This window comes from Hesperophylax consimilis, chromosome 15 (assembly GCF_061612785.1).
Source record: "Hesperophylax consimilis isolate HC1 chromosome 15, BYU_Hcon_1.0, whole genome shotgun sequence".
Classification (NCBI taxonomy): domain Eukaryota; kingdom Metazoa; phylum Arthropoda; class Insecta; order Trichoptera; family Limnephilidae; genus Hesperophylax; species Hesperophylax consimilis.
Genome location: NC_142850.1, coordinates 26919645 through 26938086, shown reverse-complemented (window position 1 = coordinate 26938086; position 18442 = coordinate 26919645). Strand labels below are relative to the sequence as shown.

Genomic DNA, 18442 nt, shown 5'->3' with positions numbered 1-18442 from the left:
TTACCCTTGAATTGAATAGAAAGGTTCCTACTTATTTTTTATTGTTTAAAAATATGTTTCAACCTTTCTATAGTATTTCACTGCATCTATGGTCAGATGAACCAAAAGGAAATCGAGTATTTAGTGGACACGTCTTTTAATTACATTCCTAATTCAACTTTCAACTTCGATAGAGAACCTCATTTTTTATTTTTATGTATTATTCTGTTTACCCTTGTGCATTTACCCAAATGTAATTTTTATTATCCAATTACGTTTATGCTTTACTAATAAACATAAAAAATATTTTTTTTGTGAAATTAATTGACAAGTTCCTACCTGTTAGCGAATTATTATGCGTTCAACCTTTCTACAACTTTTCTTATCTATGGTGAAATTAACCAATAGGAGAGCTGATGCTTAATTGCCATGGCAACGCATTCTGAAGAAAAGCGCGCATCATTTGGTTATCATTCAAAACTTTTCTGTGACCCAGTGAACATCGGAACTTTCTTGTGTACATTTTTGCGGAATAATTTTAATAACTTTATAAACAGTAATCGAAGTGTAATTTGTTATCTGTGTAAAATAATTACAAACCAATAAAATAGATTATTTCTCACTACTGCTTTTTAGCGGATTGATATCGTGTGTATTTTTCCGAAACCAAATTGAAAATGAACTGCATGGGATATCTCGTTGTTAGTATTATATTTAATTTTTTTATGTTTTTGCTTATATATTTATCGATAGGTGTCAACATTAAGTGTGGGTTTCGTTGTTGATTGTTATGAATTAAAAATAATTAACATTCAATTAAAAAGTTCGTCCCACTATGTTTTATGTTATTAATTTATCATTATTTATCACAACTAACGATAGGTATATTATCGAGCTATACCTACCTATTATCATTTTTCATGGGAATTGTTTACATCTCAAGATAATGACATTTACTTTTATCTAATAACTTATTTGTCAGCCTGCCAATTATTTTAATTACGCTATTATTATTCCATGTTATGAGAACACCTTAATCAATGTTATGAGAACACCTTCATCATGTACGCCTTGCTCAAAGTTTTTTTATTTTTTTATTCATACAATAAAATACACATAATTTGCTATTCTGACCAATCTGATTCAATAACACAGAAAATGTTGCTAAAAGTAACCTCAAGCAAAAACACACCAATCTCATTTAATGAGCGACATTGCATCGAAACGAAAATATTTTTTTGTGATAATGTATTTAGTTGAAAACTAACATCTCATCATCTCAACCCTGCCCTATCCGCTGCCGAATAGAAACTTTACTGAGTAATCTATTCGCACTGATATTAATATGTCTTTCATTTTTGTTACAGAGTCTCCTGAAGCCATTCTCGTGCACGGACAGTGACGAGGAGCCTGTCTTGAAGCACCCGCGTCTGGTGGGCCCCGCTGATGACGAGATACAGAAGCCCATCACCTGCGTGCAGAGGCTACTGAACTTTGCCGGGAACACTTCTAGCGATGATTCTTTCTCGGAGGTAGGCTAACGTCATGAGCTGCAATTAATGGATATACAGGGTGTATCGGCAAGTACCCGACAAACTTTAACCAGCTATTCCTCAGCACATTTGGAGTAAAAAATGTTATGGGCGCTTTGCTGTCCGGTAACATTTTTTTTCCATTAAAAACAAAAAATAAATAAAAAATCCACACTCCGTCACTGTCATTTGCATTGTTTCTCGTGTTCAACAGCTGTTATTAGCTAGTGTGTCAAAAAGTGTCCTCGCTCTTTCGTACACACTAAATAATAATAGTTAAAAATGAGACGAATGGTGCCGTGCCATTTCGTTGTGATTGTAAAGGAGCGCCAACGTAGGTACGTACGTACATTATTCAACGAAACTCGAACAAAATATTGCCAAATGGGTTTTCAAACTTTGACAAAGGATAAAACATTGGTGACATGTGGTGAAAATATGAATAGTAAATTTTTTATTAAAAAAAAATGTTACCGAACAGCAAAGTGCCCATAACATTTTTTACTCCAAATGTGCTAATTAATAGCTGGTTAAAGTTTGTCGGGTACGTGCCGATACACCCTGTATATAACTAGCGGCGCGGTTTATTTAGGCGCACATGTATGAGCGTACCTGTGTATATGTTAATGAACTTGTAACATACAGAACCAAAAGCAAGCAAGCTGTAAATGCATGCAATTTATGCAATGTTCTTTCCGATTCATTAATTTTTTAATTCATTTTTTATTTGCATGCCCTTGCTGATAATTCTTTAGATTACTGCATAATCTAATCTGAAAATTGTTTTTACTACAATCAGTAATTATTTAAAGATAAAAGCTGTAGTCCGTCATGTCTCTTCATCTATTACAGTTGTTTTTACCAGTCAATAATAAAATCTTTAATTTATTATCTTTCCAGGACGACAACGACGAAAACTGTCACGATCTAGTGGACTCGTTCAACCAGATATCCACGGGTTCCGAGGCGGACACTGAGGGCTCTATCCCTGACGATGATATAACGATGGGCTCCCTGCCCATGTGCGAGGTCCTCATCAACCAGCAGCAGCAGCAGCTGTTGAACCTGGAGATGCCCGTGCTCGAAGACGCCACTACTCAGGCTAATGGACGCGATCAGATCGTGAGCGAAGTGGAAGTGCTCGATTGTGTTGACGGAATTGGTAAGAATTACATTTTTGATGACCTGATTAAATTAGCTAAAAACTTCTTACCCTAGCTTAAAATACACCCAAATATGGCAGCAATATTTGATGTTAGTCTACGATTGAATCCACAGGCCCGTTAAATGTGTACTTTGGCCTACAAGTGCAGGAAAATTCTACTGTTGGTGAACTTTATCTCTTTTCATGTAGTAATGTTTATTGTCTGGTTGTTTTAGATACTGAAAACTTAGATACTTCTCTTTATGACGAGCCACCTACTCCTGTTACCGTGGTAAAGCGCCCCAAAAAGATAAACGAGTCAAAGTTTACCTCGTCCAACCGAAAATCCAAGAACTTGGCCGTTTACTACTTCAAACATCCTGACACTGAGTCTGATACCCAACTGATATCGGGTGCGTCCGGTACTGATGAAAAGTCTCAAGAAGAAACATCAGAAGACGAATGGACGTACACTGTGTGTGAAAAGGATAACATTTCAGGTGAACCCAACGACATAATGACATCGTCTTTAGATCAAATCGATGAGATCAAAGACACAGAGGTGACTGTTAACAGCTCCAAGAGACTGGATTTCGATTACGATACTGAAGTCCGATACGATCAGGCAAAGTTCAATGAAATCAAAACAGCAGCTCCTGAAAGCATTCAGCGTCTCGTTAACCAAGCGGATGAAATGGTGCAGAAGAAGGCTCAGGAGATGAGCAACAATCCATTGGGCTCATCAAAGAGTGTACAGAAGAAGTCCAAGCTGGTTAGGAACTTCAAGCCGCTGAATCTAAACGAGACGTCGAAGACTGGTTTCCAAAACCAGAATAAGATGTCTCGTATTAAAGAATGGCTGCAGCAAAATACACCGGATGATCAGTCATCGGAATCATCGCAGCAGGTAGAAATAATTGACTTATATACATACTATCCATTCCTGTATCCATCCTTGTTCTTAACAGGAATGCTCGATTTCAATACATTAGAAGCCCGCAGAAAAATATTTTTAGGCAAACACTTTTTTAAGTTAATCTCTGGTACAATACATAATCCGCCTATGTTGAAAGAGGTTAACTTTTATGTCCCTAACAATTATACTCGAGGGAGATCCCATGCACTCTTATATCCTCCGAAAGCGAGGACTTCTGCCTATCAGAACGCGCCAATAAACAGAGCGACTTAACTGCTTAACGATTCTGCATTAGCCATCGACATTTTCAATGTCACCTACAGACAATTCAGTAACTATCTTATAACTCATGTGACAAAATAGTAAAACTGCCTGTGTAAACCTTTTAATTTGTAATCTTCTCTATGGTATATTGGTGTATAACCGTTTCATGGAGAACATGAAAAAATAAATAAATAAATAAACTTACTTAAAACTTTGACTGGTGCATTATTGTGTGACGATAGTTGACTTGACAATATTTTTCTGAATGAAAGAGTATTACTTATACCTTTGTGTTTGTTTTAACAGGTTTTGGACAGCTGTGATGCCTCTGGAGAGTACACCACAGGTGACAGTGACAGGAATTCCGTCACGTCTGAAGAACTGTCTCCCAGTGTGGCCACCTACTGTAATGTGACATCCTCACAGGAACATAGCATTAACGCAGCAACGCCTACAAACCAAGGCACCCCTAAAGTAATTATCCAAAAATCTTTCTACAAAAACCAACAATCATTTATTGGTTGAAATTATTCTTGTACCTTAGTGAGTTATCGAACCATAACTTATTGCTGCAAAATGTTAAATTCCTTCTTATGACACTTATATTTCTTACCTTTAATTTAGACATGACAATTAATCTGACAGTTTGCTTTAAGGCGGGTCTCCTGCTCTAAAAAGGTTTTTTTTTTTTACATGTAAACAAAAAAAAAAATTTTCCATCGGCCACGGAGAGCAAAAATATTGTGTTGTGGCCACGTCCCTTATTTCGATGTTTTGTGTAAGTGTTGCGAAAAATTAACTTTCTGTTCGCCGGAGACCTGCCTTTAGAGACCTTCACAACCTATAGATGACACTGTTGATTACACTTACATGAAAAATAAATGCCTACCTTCATGATATAAGATTCTGCCATTTCCCTCGTCTTGATTCTACGTGACTGTTTTGCAGTGTCAATCAGTAGAAAATATGAGATATTTCAAACACTAAAATGCTGTACGAAACGTTTTACAAAATGACTCCAGAATTAGGAGAAAACACAATATATTTCGATACCAATACAAACAAACATTATTTTGGATTGTGTTGTTTCCAAGACTCAGACTCAAGTTCAGCACTTCCGTCAGCATTCTTTAAATCAGCCAAATATAAACTAACCCTTCTTTATGATTATTTAATGCACACATGTTTTACGCACCCTCCTAACCTACATTTCTTTTAATAGGTATCGTCTTACCTGCAGGTCATTTTACGTGGGAAGCGCAACAACACCACCCAGAACACCCGACCCTGGTCCGTGTCCTGTCTCTCCCAGCTATCCTATGCAGCCAAGGAGTCCTCTGCTTCAGCCCTTAACACTCCCACTGCTGACAACATCCGGCAGACATCGGGGGCGTACGGCAGAACCTCTGGGATGTCCATATCGGAGTCTGCGCTCAACACCCTCGCCAGCACCCCTAACCATATCAGGAGCAATTCTAACGACAAGTTTCAAGGCAGCTCTAGCAGTGTGAAGACTACAATTCAAGTGAGTAAACGCCTTGCAAAAGGACAAATCATGCCCATAGCATTAATACACATCAGCACCGTCAACAGTGGTAAACCTTAGGAGATTCCTGGAATTTTGCTGTCGCGCTCAAATTCTTATATGCGAGGCTAGAAGCAAAATATTGTTGTTTTGGAGACGGTTTGCATAACTTCTATTAGAACTCAAATCATAACTCCATCTCCCATATTTCTTATTTGATAATACCACTGAAATTATAAAAGGTTCAAACTAAATACCGTAACAAAATATTCAATTTTGTTTAGTCGATGGTATTTACAGTTAAGGTTTTTATGCAGCCAGCAATTTGCCCGCCATTGCAAAAAGGACTACTTATTCGTAAGCAGATTTTATTTTTGAAGACTAGATAGTAGCCTTTATATGTACCGTCAGATTGACAGAATCACGGTCAAAGACAAAGACGGTCACCCCACCTCCCCACTCTGAACAACTTGGTTTGCTTCCCCATTCCCTTATGGGCAGGACTATTGGTTTCTTATGTCTATGGACATTAACCCAGTTTTAAAGTTCCCCAGGGTTGACATTGAATGTTTATTTCTGTCTCTTATGAGCCTTCTTCCTATCAAGAATGACACTGGCATCATTCATTGGTGATCATCATGAATTATTGGTGTTTCTTCTTCCTCTTCAAGTATCCATCCCAAAAATCTGAATGTGTGTTTTCTGAGGAGACAACTTTCTTTTGCCTTTGATAGATAATATCTAACATAATGTTTCCATAATTCCAGGCGAATCTTTCAAGCTCGACCACCATCAACGAGGGCTGTGTAAACTGTTACGAGAACACTGCGGACAAGAAGTGCTCCCTGCGCCGCAAGCGTCTGAAACTACGCAAGCGCCACCCAGAGGGCGCCGTGTCCAGCGAACTGGAGACCGAGGAGTTGAGGCTGGCGCAAATAGTCTCCTCAGTAAGGAGCAGCAGACTGGTCAAGTCCTGCTCATTCTCTGGCAAGGACTCTATCACGCAGAAAGAATTTAAGCACGATCGGTGCTCTAGCGACCCGTCATCTTCCAGGAAGAATAGGTATATGATCGTACTACATATATTTATGTACATATATACAATTTAAATTGAGTGATGTTGTAGATGTTTTGATATGCGTTATCTTCTCTTTAATTAAACTTAGTGGTAAGATTAAAGTATATTTATTTAATTTATTAATCTCCTTAGTTGGTTTGATGATAATGTTTAAATTCCGATGAGTCATATCGAACTACTTTCAATGAAGGAAGTTCACTCACAATGATTTAATAATCTGTTTAATACATATAAGTTTGTATTATTAATTAAACCAGTGACTTTATGGCGCTTTTAAATATTCTACATTTATATCATTAAATTTATACCTTATTTTATCTTGTGTAGATTTGACACCACATCGACTTCCGGAAATGACAGTGAGGAAGAGATCAAAGGCCCCCGACTGCCTCAAGACCTGGCCGTCAGCACCGATCAGACCATCCATGCCTCGGCGTCGGAAGACCAGACCCTGGACGGCAGCATCGATCACTTCTCCGAAGCGACGCCCAACTTCAAGATCGGCCGCGAAGGAGGAATGGTCCGCCCGAGACCGCCGCTGGTGAACATCGACAGGGAAAGAGCTTCGCTTCTCGGCCTGGAGATTGTGGAGAGAAGTGTCCTAGTGGAGACGGCTGATCGAGATTCCGATGTGGACCGGAGCATCCAGACTGCTGGCACTGAGGAGCACAGTTCTTTCTCAGAACAAGCCTGGGACTTTTATCAGGTTTGTATTTTCTTAGATAATTTTAATTTACTTGACATTTATTTATCGTTTCTTTACATAGTATCTTTTTTTTTTAAGTTAGAATTTTTTAACCTCACTAGGACAAGCCTGTGTTGAGGTATTTTTTCAAGGCACTGGCCACTCCCATTACTCCAAAGATTACAATTATTCATTTTCCATATTATGCAATCGGTTCGCCGCCAAACAATTTTTGTACAGTGGCAGCCGGTTGAATAACGTTGCCTTCTTTTCCAATTTGAATAGTATCTTTATTAACACCCCTCTTTTTTTATTCCAGGAGAAGTACCAATCTGAGGCCTACTCCGAAGCCCCAGACTCTGACGCTGCCCGCCGCTTGTTGGAATTCGGGGATGACTACAGAAACTTCTTAGATTCCCAGTCCGACTGTTGCTCGAGCCTGTCAGCTCATCCCGACCCCAGTCCTCTCATGTCACGCCGCCGGGTGCCCATGCAAAACTTCTCACCAACTAATACCGAGGGCCGCAAAAACACCATCAACAAGGGCTCTTATGAATCCCCCGAATACGGATCTTTCGGTAGACGAAGCAAGAAGTCTTCGACATCTAGTTTCGATAGAAAGAAGTCCTTAATGGACAGTCTTGAACGATCCAAGCGCAGCCCCGGCACCGAGAGTGACAGGATCAAGAGAGCAAAGAAGATTCTCAGCGACAGTCTCGAGCGTAAAAACACCAAACGCTTGTCTATTTCCGATTGCGATAACCTCAACGAAACACGCAGGAAATACACTTCGTCCAATTCCACGAGCAGCGACGTATACAATTCATCTTTGGAGTATCAGTATGTGAAACAGATCACAAACGGAAACAAACCTGACATCCTCGACTCGTTGACGAGAAGAACGAGGAAGCCTTCGTGTGATTCAAACAAGAGCAGACTTTCTGATGATTCCAACTCTAGACTGCCTGATTCTAGTTTGAATAGTAGTTTGGAGTCTCCGGCTAGAAGGAAGCGTTCCAGCGACGGAGTAGATGCTGCCTACGATGTTAAGCACAAGAACCAATCGAGCAGGAGACGCAGCTCCCACGGAGTGCCACTCCTGCATCTGTCTGGATCCAACTCTGAAGGCAGAGGCCCCATCGACTCTGATTCAGATGTGGACGACGTGAAGAACCTGCTCCACCGTTCACGCTCCCAGTTAGAAGACGCTGAAGCCGTTTTGGCTAAAGAAGAAGCGACTCCGGATCTCCTTCAAATCAATGATTATGTAAGGAACCTTGATTCTGAGTTAGAAGCTAAAGGAGATGACGTAGTGGAGGCAGCAGTTGAGGGAGGAGCGGATAAAGAGAAAGGGAAGGAGACGGGGGGAAGTCTTGCGGCGAGGTTATGCTTCGCTGTGGCCATTTTTTCTGTAATCGTGTTTGTGTGTTTGAATTCTTACAAGTAATTACAGTAGTTTTTAATGCTTGTTTTAATTTATGATCTTTTAAATTTTTATTTACCTAAAAATTTCATAATGATATTGTTTGAAAGCGTGTTTGTTGCATATGGCAGATCTAATTTTGTGTTTTTTAATTTATTCTACTTACACCCTTTTTATATGGTCCTCTTTTATACCTAATAACTACTATTTCTCTACCTTTTAAATATCCCTTCTACCTAATACATATTACTACTATGTTCATACTTATTTATTATAGTATTTCCCTTATTAATATACTATTCAGTTAAGTATAACGAAAACAGTGCCTTTTTAGAGGTAATTTTTTTACTTAGGAGATATTTAAAAGTTGTGTTTTGATGTGATAGTAGAAATAATAATACAAATTAATTCTTAATGTTTTTATTTTATATTTTAATAGTGCTTAACTTTTTTTTAACATTTTACCCGTTGTATAATGGCATGCTGTAGAATAAAAGTTAATTAATCCAGAAATCCAGTTTATTATTTAAAACAGCTCTACGCAATGCCGGATACAAACCTCTCACCGAGTTTTACCTACTTTTGTGTAAATAATAAATACATGTATTATTTGGATATATAAACGTACATCTGTAAATTAGGACATCTTGCATTTTGTGGTGCTGTATTATTATCATCCCTTTTTTAGTTTCTCTTATAAATAATATTTAAAAATAAATAAATAATACATATATTTACTACATCTCTTCATAAAACTTAAAAATAATAAAGTACAAAATTATACCGTAAATAATTGTAATGTAAATTAAATAAAAATGTTAATAAATAAACCTATTTTTCTTAAAATGTTATTTAGAATTTAACTTACCATAGACTATTCCTCAGACAAAGGAAAAAACACATTTATGGATTTTAGGCAATGGCAACAATAATTTTGCTATTATGAAAGAAAGATGCAGTCACGCTTCAAAAGGATTTCGCATTAATTACCAAGTGAAAGTATAACACGCTTCGTAGCCTTTAGAGCAGTGTGCCAGGCAGTGAGCTCACTGATTGATCAGAGCACTGAGCTGACATAATGTTATATCCATAGACAACCTGTGCAACAATTGTGGCAACAATCTACCTGAGTTTTGTTTAAATAATTTTTCACTGGCAACTCAAAGTATAAGGTACCTGCTGCTTACTTTTCTAAATACACAAAACGCTTCCGTCTGCTTTTTATCACCTTTCAAATAATGTCATTTGAACACCTAGAACTGTATATAATATTTGTAACACTTTCTGCTAACTATCTTGTATAAAAACTATTGTAATTGGTATTTGTTTCATTTCATTAATTATGTAATATTAAATATTGTGGGCGTTCTGACAAAAATCACTCCAAAAACCTAGTACATACTGTGAAAATTATTTTTATTGTTCCTCATCAATAAATTTTTTTAAGTCAGTGTTTTTCTTGTAATCATTTTTATTTTCTCTCGTTACGATTTGTAAATAAATATAACATTATTACCACCAAAAGGTGTACATTATTTTAGCCAGGATGGGTTACTGATATAATTGAATTTAATTAAGAAGTTATTTTGATTGACAGATGAGGTTTACAGTTTTTAGGAGTCATTTTACTTGAATTATTTAGTTTAAAACTTATTTAAAACGAAACCAGAGTTAGTGATTTTTGCAGAATGCCTGCGGTATAATTTAAACATTGTTACGCATTAGATATTAGCGCACACTTATACATTCATTACTTGCTAACCAACCTAACCTAACAATAATTTTTCGCAGAGCGATCTCTTGGCGACGTGCGGCGAAAACATTCGGTGCTTGGAGACAGTATTAGGCGGGGCTTCCGAAGGCGTGCTGTCTTCTTCCCAGCAGCGCGAGATCAGAGGCAAGTCTCATATTAACCTTCTTCCGTCAAGTCCTAAAGCTTCTTATCGGTCAAATCCACTTATAACCTTTAAACATTGAGATCTAAAACCGCATTCGAAATCGATACCACTTCGAGGACACATCTCTACGAGGGCTTGGAAGTTAAACAACATTATCTACAAAAAACATACAAATAATTCTAGGCCTTAAAGTCAGATAATGTTATCTACAGCAAAAACATACCAATAAAGAACGTCAAACATTAACCACAAAAAACATGCCAATACCAACCATTGATATGTCTTTTTGTAGATAAAGTTATTTGACTTTAAGGTCTAGAATTATTTGTATGTTTTTTCGTAGATAACGTTTTTTGACTTTATTTGCCCTCGTATTGTTCTTTGAGATCTAAAAGTGCTTACGAAATCGATTTCACTAATAACTATTATTCTTTGAGATTTAAAACTGGATGCGAAATCAAACCAATAAACTAAATTATATATTAAATTCATCCAACTGACAATGTAATTGAGTTACATTACAATTCAGTGGAATTTACAATAACAATATGTATTGTTATTTTTCACCTTGACATGAAAAATAGCCAATATATCTCAGATATACATATTTTTTACATCATTCTAAGATTTATTATATTTTTTACCAGAGATAAGTCTCTGTGTAGATTGACTGTTAATTTAATTTATTTTCTTCATTTCAATACGTACCTACTAACTACTACATAGTTCCTAATGCAAATATTCTAGAATATTAATAATACATCCAACTCCAGTAAAATATTGGCAGTATTTACTTGTTTTGGCTGGCAACTCTGGCCTCTAGATGCGCCAGTGTAGCACGGCATAATCATGCATAAAATACATTAAAATGTGTGAAAGTAAACCAAGCCTCACAACTCGTGCTGGGAGGCGCTAGTGTAGCATATTGCCATCAGAATGTATGGGAAATGTCAGAAGTTGAAGATATTATGAATATTCTACAGTATTTGTTTAATGTGAGCTACTTAATTTTATGTTCTTTGGTGTGGTTTTCACGTAGCTTTTAATCACTATTCAATAATAGTAATCATTATATTTCTTGATGTTAGTCAATGCTTGTTTCGATTGGTGCTGTTTCTTTTGTCTTTTGCATTATTATTTACTCTTGTACACCGCATAAGTTACCCTGAAATGCCTTTTGACAGCAGCAATAGATTTTTCCATTACCGAAATGGTCTTGAATAATAACATGATCTCCAATGCGCTGAGTGTCACAAGTTTTTATACTCTCTTGAAAAATGACGTAATATGACTATTGTTGACATGGATTTGTGTCATATGGATAAAATGCATGAAAAATCAAACATCAGCAGAAATTGTTTTGTTTTCTATCACAAAATATTATAATGGGTGAATGATGAAGCATTATATTATAAAAGGTAAGTAATAAAATATGTTTATAATCACGTTGCTTCATCTGAAGGATGACAGAATTCAGCCTCTTCTACAAAAATGTTCTCCACCAGCTTTGGTCCTTGACCATTTGTCTCCAGGTCCAAGGCTAAGCAACAAATGCTGCCCCAATCTTCTTTCACGCAATCAGATACTCAGTATCAGTCATCTGGCATTTTTTCTACATTTCAAACCATCGCACTCTTTAAGTATTCGATACTCATGTTGAGTACTCACATCGCAAACAACTTGTCGCCCACTGTCCGTAAACTTCGCCACTGAAATCACGGTCCCAAAATGCCACAAATCATTATTGAATTCTCGAAACTTAAAAACTACAATGCTTTTATAAGCCCTCTCACAACCAAACAGTTGCTATTGCTGTCATTTTTATATCCTGTCTTTGTTGACTGTTTTGATTTAAACCACACGCATTCTTACAAAATGTCTGACACAAGTAGCGTCATGACGACAAGAGTGGCGACAGCCTGATCCAACTGGTCACCAGAGACTAGACGAATCCCCGCGCAGTTATAATCGAATTGTCAAGTATCAGACACTTGCATATCCCTGTGGAAGAAGGTCCTTAGAGAATGTCACAATAGTTTCATGATCCAATTAGTTACCTAATTGAGTTGGTTCATTTTAATTCTGTTTTGCTGCTCCTTGTGCCAATGTTTCCTACCGTCTTACAGTGCCCATCATCTGCCCTGGTGTGAAGGATGTAGACTTGTATATTTATTTGTGTATCAGATATGCTGTATTATGCTGTATCACAGTCAATTCAACGATTTTGGCTTACAGAGGAGAAGGAATTGCAACGCGACTCGACAGTCTACACACCAATGAGAAACTCAAATCATATCTGGTTTTCAAAGTAGTTATTTTATTGATATTTGAAATGCATATGGTCCATGGAGGTAAGAAAGGAGCGGAGATTGCAATATGAACATTTTCTATGAGACTTTTGTCGTCAGCTTGCGATAAGGAAATATGAGTTACGTGAGGCCTGTGGGCGGATTTAAAATTGTCAAGCCCACCCATCTAGCGGTTCACCGCCAAAACATTTAGCCAAGTACTAATGCAGATGGTGTTAATTAAAATAGAAATAATATTTCTACTTTGAATAAATTTGTGACATGTAACAAAAGAAATAAACAAGATTTTATTTAAATAATAATATTTTTCAAGCTAGGAGATGTAGATTAGATATTAAAAATCTGTTTGTTTCATTAATCTAATTTATTGCCATCTAGCGACATTAAAAATAAATTTAATCAACATTGCATATTGACCCTTTGAAATAACAATGTTCCATCTGACAAACCAATGCTATGCGATTGTAAGCTCTAAAGTAACTTTCTCCAAAGCCCATTATAGCGTAACTTCGCTACCATGCACTGCGAAGATGTCAGATACAACAAACGTATACCAAAATCATGTGACGGAAACAAGCAATTTATCATTTGACCGGTCAGTGGTTGAGTGGGCATAGCGCTTGGGTCTCACCCGAGCGTCGCGTGTTCGATTCCTCGGCTGGCTAAGTCCTCCATCACAACACAAGCAACATTTTCGGCTTTCTGTGGTGGTAGTAGGAGATTTTCAAACATTGTTGGGCTATTCGTAACCCGGGAATGTTTGTCTTTCTTTTTAAAAAAAAAAAATTAAAAAAAAAAATTAAAAATCATAAAAAACAACAGTAAAAATACTTACATGTGGAAAGTAATGACATTCCTAGTTTTTAACTAAACATAGGTTTAAAACACTGTATCCCGAAATAAAGCATTTGTATTGTTGAACTTGTAACAGTGCATCAAAGTTAGTGTTTAATAAAATACACAATTAAATAATATACATCAATTTAATGAGTAAATTGGTTTACTTAAAGCGTCTTTGGTTCATTGTTATGTAACTTAAGGCATTACAATAATACAAAAGATCTTAGAGCTACCAAGTAAATTTTTATGTTGTAATAACTAATTATTATTATTTAAATTAGAGGTTTCCAAACTTTTTTGCCCCGTAGACCCCCTGCCTGCCGAATATTGAATTTTCCTAAAACTATTAACGTCCCATGTGATAATCGTTTATTTTTTCGTAAAAAGATTCCCTTCCCTTGCCTGTCCAATAACTGGGTAGCGGTATATTTCCTATGTATTTGCATTGTGCAGACGGGGGCGCCCTTGTGAAGTATTACACCAAATGAAAATGAAGCAGGATAAGCAGCGGGAATTTCTTTATGTAGCTAGCCCTACAGAACTGCCCCTTAAGTTCTTTTTCTGTGCTTATTCCGGTCATTTCTTCTTGTCACATAATTTCTGATTCTTCAAAGTTCCATTTCCATAGTCAAAATGTCCTCAAACTTAGTTTTTAAGTCTGTGTGAAGTACATTCAAATGTTGATACCCTGGACGTTTTTCAAAAACAAGTTGGGGATCCAGGAAAATTCGCGGCTTCGGATGTGCAATGTTTTGCTTCAGTATATTAATTCTGATGAGAAAAGGAACCTGTATCTCTGTTTGTATACCTCAATAAACAACTTAACGAAATATAAAAATACAAATATCAAATAAGTAATTTCTCAGTTTATTATTAGTATTACGTAAACTCTGTTATTTGTGATAGGTGTATTGTGTCATTTAGGGAACTCCTAAATCTTGACTTGAGGTAAATGGGGTTCGGCTCGTATGTACCCCCAATTGCATCTTGTGGACCCCTAAATTTTTTTCTCGCCTACATGGACCCTCAGCATCGATAGACCCCTGGGGGTCCATATAGACCACTTTGGGAACCTCTGATTTAAATGATAAACTTTGACAAAAATAAATAACATTTTAAAATTACGATTTCTTCCATCTTTGAACTTCAAGACAACAGTTACTTTTAAAATAATATTTAAGTTATTCTAGAGGCATACACACACGCCCGAGTAAAACCAAAAGGTTTTGACCGAGCTGAAGTTTCGAATAACTTTTGGCTGAAACCTCGGTAGGTCACTATTTGCTGGTGAGCTGTGAAAATGGAAACATATTTTTATGGATGCAGTGCTAAAGAACTTCGATCGAAGGTTTTATATTTTAAATTCGAAAGAAGATAAACAACAAATATTTTGTTTCAGAAAAACAAAATTATATTTTTTTTTTAGCTAGACACCTTTGTGTATTTGATTTATTATTTGTGCGTTTGCCAGAAGATTTCTGTGTTGGTTGGTCACCTCAACTATTATGTATGAGTTAGAAATGTCCTGAACCATTGGCTCTAGATACAGCTAAGTAATAAGAACAATTAAAAATTATTAAATCAACTGAATAATTACATATCAAAATTTTCCATAGATATGAAATTAAATCCTCCACATCAAAATACGAAAAGTAATTTCTCTGGAACTACAAACCTAAAACGCCCTGGACAGACCTATTAGAGAACAATTTGAAGCCGCGGTGTGAGGTGGTAGATATATGAAAAGTGCTTTTATCTAAATAATTTGTTTTAAGGCAAAGCTTAATGCTAAATCATTATTTTGATTAATCTTTATAACGAATTGGTGTACATTGTGAACACCAAAAAATATGCTTTAAATAAATTGAAGGTTTGTCAATCGTTTCAATTGAGTATAATACAAATAAATAAAAAAATTACTCAATGAAAAATATAAATGTAAACTACTAAAAAAAATATTTTTTCAATAGAAGTGTATGAACGCATAAAGGAAACAAGTTTTAAAAAATACAGTATTATAGCTAAGATTATCTGTGAGAGTTTCACTTGATTAACTTTTTTGCTTTCTTAAAAAATTATTTACAAAATAAATAAAAACCAGTTTTGTGCTTGAAATCGAACGTTCCTAGACTCCGTGTGTCAAGCGATTTTAATGCCCATTACCTACAATATAAGGTATACCAAGAATATACACATTTTTGGCTTATAACTTACTCTTAATGACATGTCCCATTCTCTGTCTCACCAAATACCCAAAAATTATAATTGCATTAGCATTAAATAAAATAAATTAAAAAATATTATAAACATAAACTTAAAATAAACATTTTATACCACTTTGCATACAAATCATTTCAAAAGTTTGTCATACAAGATGGCTGCTATTCAATTTTCCCTCACCATAGATTTGGCTTCAATATCATTCATACAAAATCGCACAAATGCTCTCTGTTCAGGGCTTTTAGACTCAAGTTCTGAACGTGTTAAAATACATAGTTACTATTTTCCACGCCAGGTTCGCATAGTTGTGATTTGGAATGCTTTTCAAATTTTCCACAAACAATTTGCGATTTACATCTACGCGGAGTTTTTCATAGATTGAGATTTTCCTTCCACATATTTTTATTATTATAAATAGCATTGTTGAGAAGGTAACTCTATCCATCATTAATCAAAACATCAATTAGTATTATAATCTTTATGAAGACATTATACATATTACCTATTAGTTTTTATAACAGTTTCTAAAGTCATTGGTTGTCTGCAACCGTCATGTTGTATAGTGTTCTGTCAAAAGCAGTCAGTCCAAGTCAGTCGATTTCTGGCTGCGACCGCGAAAGGTTGTGCGTGTTATTTTAATCGCGATACTAGTTTTATTTTAGTTCCGATCACGTCACATATTACAAGGCTAATACTTGGTGTTCATTCTTGACACGAACTTTGTGTTTGTTTTGACGGTTGGTGGATATTACGTCAATAATCTATAGATGATTGTAAAAAAGTGTATGAAATTACGTATTTCGAATTATTTTACGAAAGTTTTACCGCCTTCTACTAGAATCAATATTCGTAAAAAGTGTACGAAATTGTGTATTTAAAATTCGTTTTGTGATCATTTTACCACTCACTAGACTTGTATAACAGTAAAAAGTGTCCTAAATTACATATTATAGGCTTATTAATTTATTGCTAACGGACAAATTAGGTCAGTGTCAATTTAACACACTCTTGAAAAGTGGTAAAATTTAATGAAGAAACAAAAACTAGGTTTAATTAGCTTACAGTTTGGTTTATTGGCCTTTTTTCGTCACTTTTAATGAATTTATATCACTTTTTAAAGGCGTGTTGAATTGCCACTGTCCTGTGTTGCCAAGGAACCTATTTATTACACTGCTAATTCATTTAATGATAGTTTTCACGCCTAATTGAATCAATATTCGTTCAATAAAACAAATCAATTACATGCCTATTTCAATAAATTTGGAATTATTCTAGGAATATGCAGAGAGCCAAGCAATCCGATAATCAGACTTTCCACAAGGAAAATGTCTTTAAAAATTGAAAAGAAAAACTCAATGTACGCAAGTAAACCTTAATCTTTAGTTTACGTTTTCTACATGCACAAAATTATCTATTGAAATGTTTCAACAGCTGTTTTTGTTGTTTATTATCTAAAATCTAAATAAACAAAATTGCTTATTGTAAAAATTCGTAACAGGTTAACATGTTTTAATACTTTCAATTTGCGACTTTGCAAAGTGTTGTGTACCAAATTCAGTTCTTTACTTATTCGCGTTTTTTCGTAGAGATAATATTAATTGTTTATTTTGTAGATTGGAGTTTCTTGCTTAACCTCCCGTTGACCTTAACTTGAGTTTTATTTTCGTGCGTTGTTTTTCGTTTTGGAAACAATGGAATGAAAGTTACACCTTCCCACCTTTGTGGAACGTCAAAACCTGATTTTCTTCATTTACTTTCAAATCGAAACAAAATTCCTTTCAGTTCTTTTCGGAGAATGTGCATAAAGTTATTTATTTTCTTTACCTGACAACATTTAATCGAAAAACGAGTTTTGTAGTAATCTTGAAAGAAAAACTTTTCTTGAATTTTCTTATTCTTTTTGTGTTTTAAATTAGTACAGCAATCTTGTTGAAAAATCGCTTGTTTTGTATACAAATTGTGTTTTACAAATACTCATTTACATTTACTTTATAGTTTTAGAACGTGAAGTGCTTTTTTCAAACTACAGTGTTCTTTTACCATGACTTTTGAAATAGTTTTTCTTGTATGAATAATAAGTGAGGTGACACAGGTGTTAAGGTGTTAAAATTGCATCGGAATGACGATGACGTCAGTTGGGTCCACGCAAACCGACGAAGTGGGTGAGTAAAGATGTAGGTGTCGACCTACCTGTTTAATTAATTGAAAACGGTTTGAACCCTCAGATCTGTGCTCTTTTTATATAAAATAAACTAAATGCATAATATGTTTAAGTCTTCAACACTCGTAAATATTTTGAATGAATTATTACAAAAACAATCATCAAACATACTAATTTCGCTTGTTTTTGCTGTTTGTTAGTCCTGTTTGAAATCTGGTTAGTTGAATACTTTGAATTCAAGTGTAGATAATGTTTTCTCAGGAAATTATTTAAATCGACATTTTCAAATTGAGACTGACCATCCCGCGATTTTTTACGGGTACGCTGTTTAGATTACTAACTAAGAGGAAAATCTTATTTTTTAATATATCCTAACCTAATCCTATTTTCCTATAGTAATTAGTAAAATAAGAATTGTAAATATGATTACATATGTTTTCATTTTGTATTTTCCGATACTTTTTATTT

General features: G+C 35.5%; 1 protein-coding gene across 5 annotated transcripts in view; it reads left to right on the top strand.

Moving 5' to 3' along the window:
- Positions 1-18442, top strand: part of klar (klarsicht) — a 500935-nt gene that overhangs the window by 443285 nt on the left and 39208 nt on the right. For 4 of the 5 annotated variants that reach the window (XM_089640414.1, XM_089640413.1, XM_089640412.1 and 1 more), the window contains 9 exons: positions 1347-1511; positions 2412-2673; positions 2892-3562; positions 4142-4309; positions 5058-5360; positions 6128-6423; positions 6766-7144; positions 7443-8390; positions 10338-10443. In XM_089640414.1, coding sequence (XP_089496540.1) covers positions 1347-1511; positions 2412-2673; positions 2892-3562; positions 4142-4309; positions 5058-5360; positions 6128-6423; positions 6766-7144; positions 7443-8390; positions 10338-10443 — 3298 coding nt within the window. The remainder of the gene's footprint in view (positions 1-1346; positions 1512-2411; positions 2674-2891; positions 3563-4141; positions 4310-5057; positions 5361-6127; positions 6424-6765; positions 7145-7442; positions 8391-10337; positions 10444-18442) is intronic. The other variant, XM_089640415.1, reaches the window with a different exon arrangement.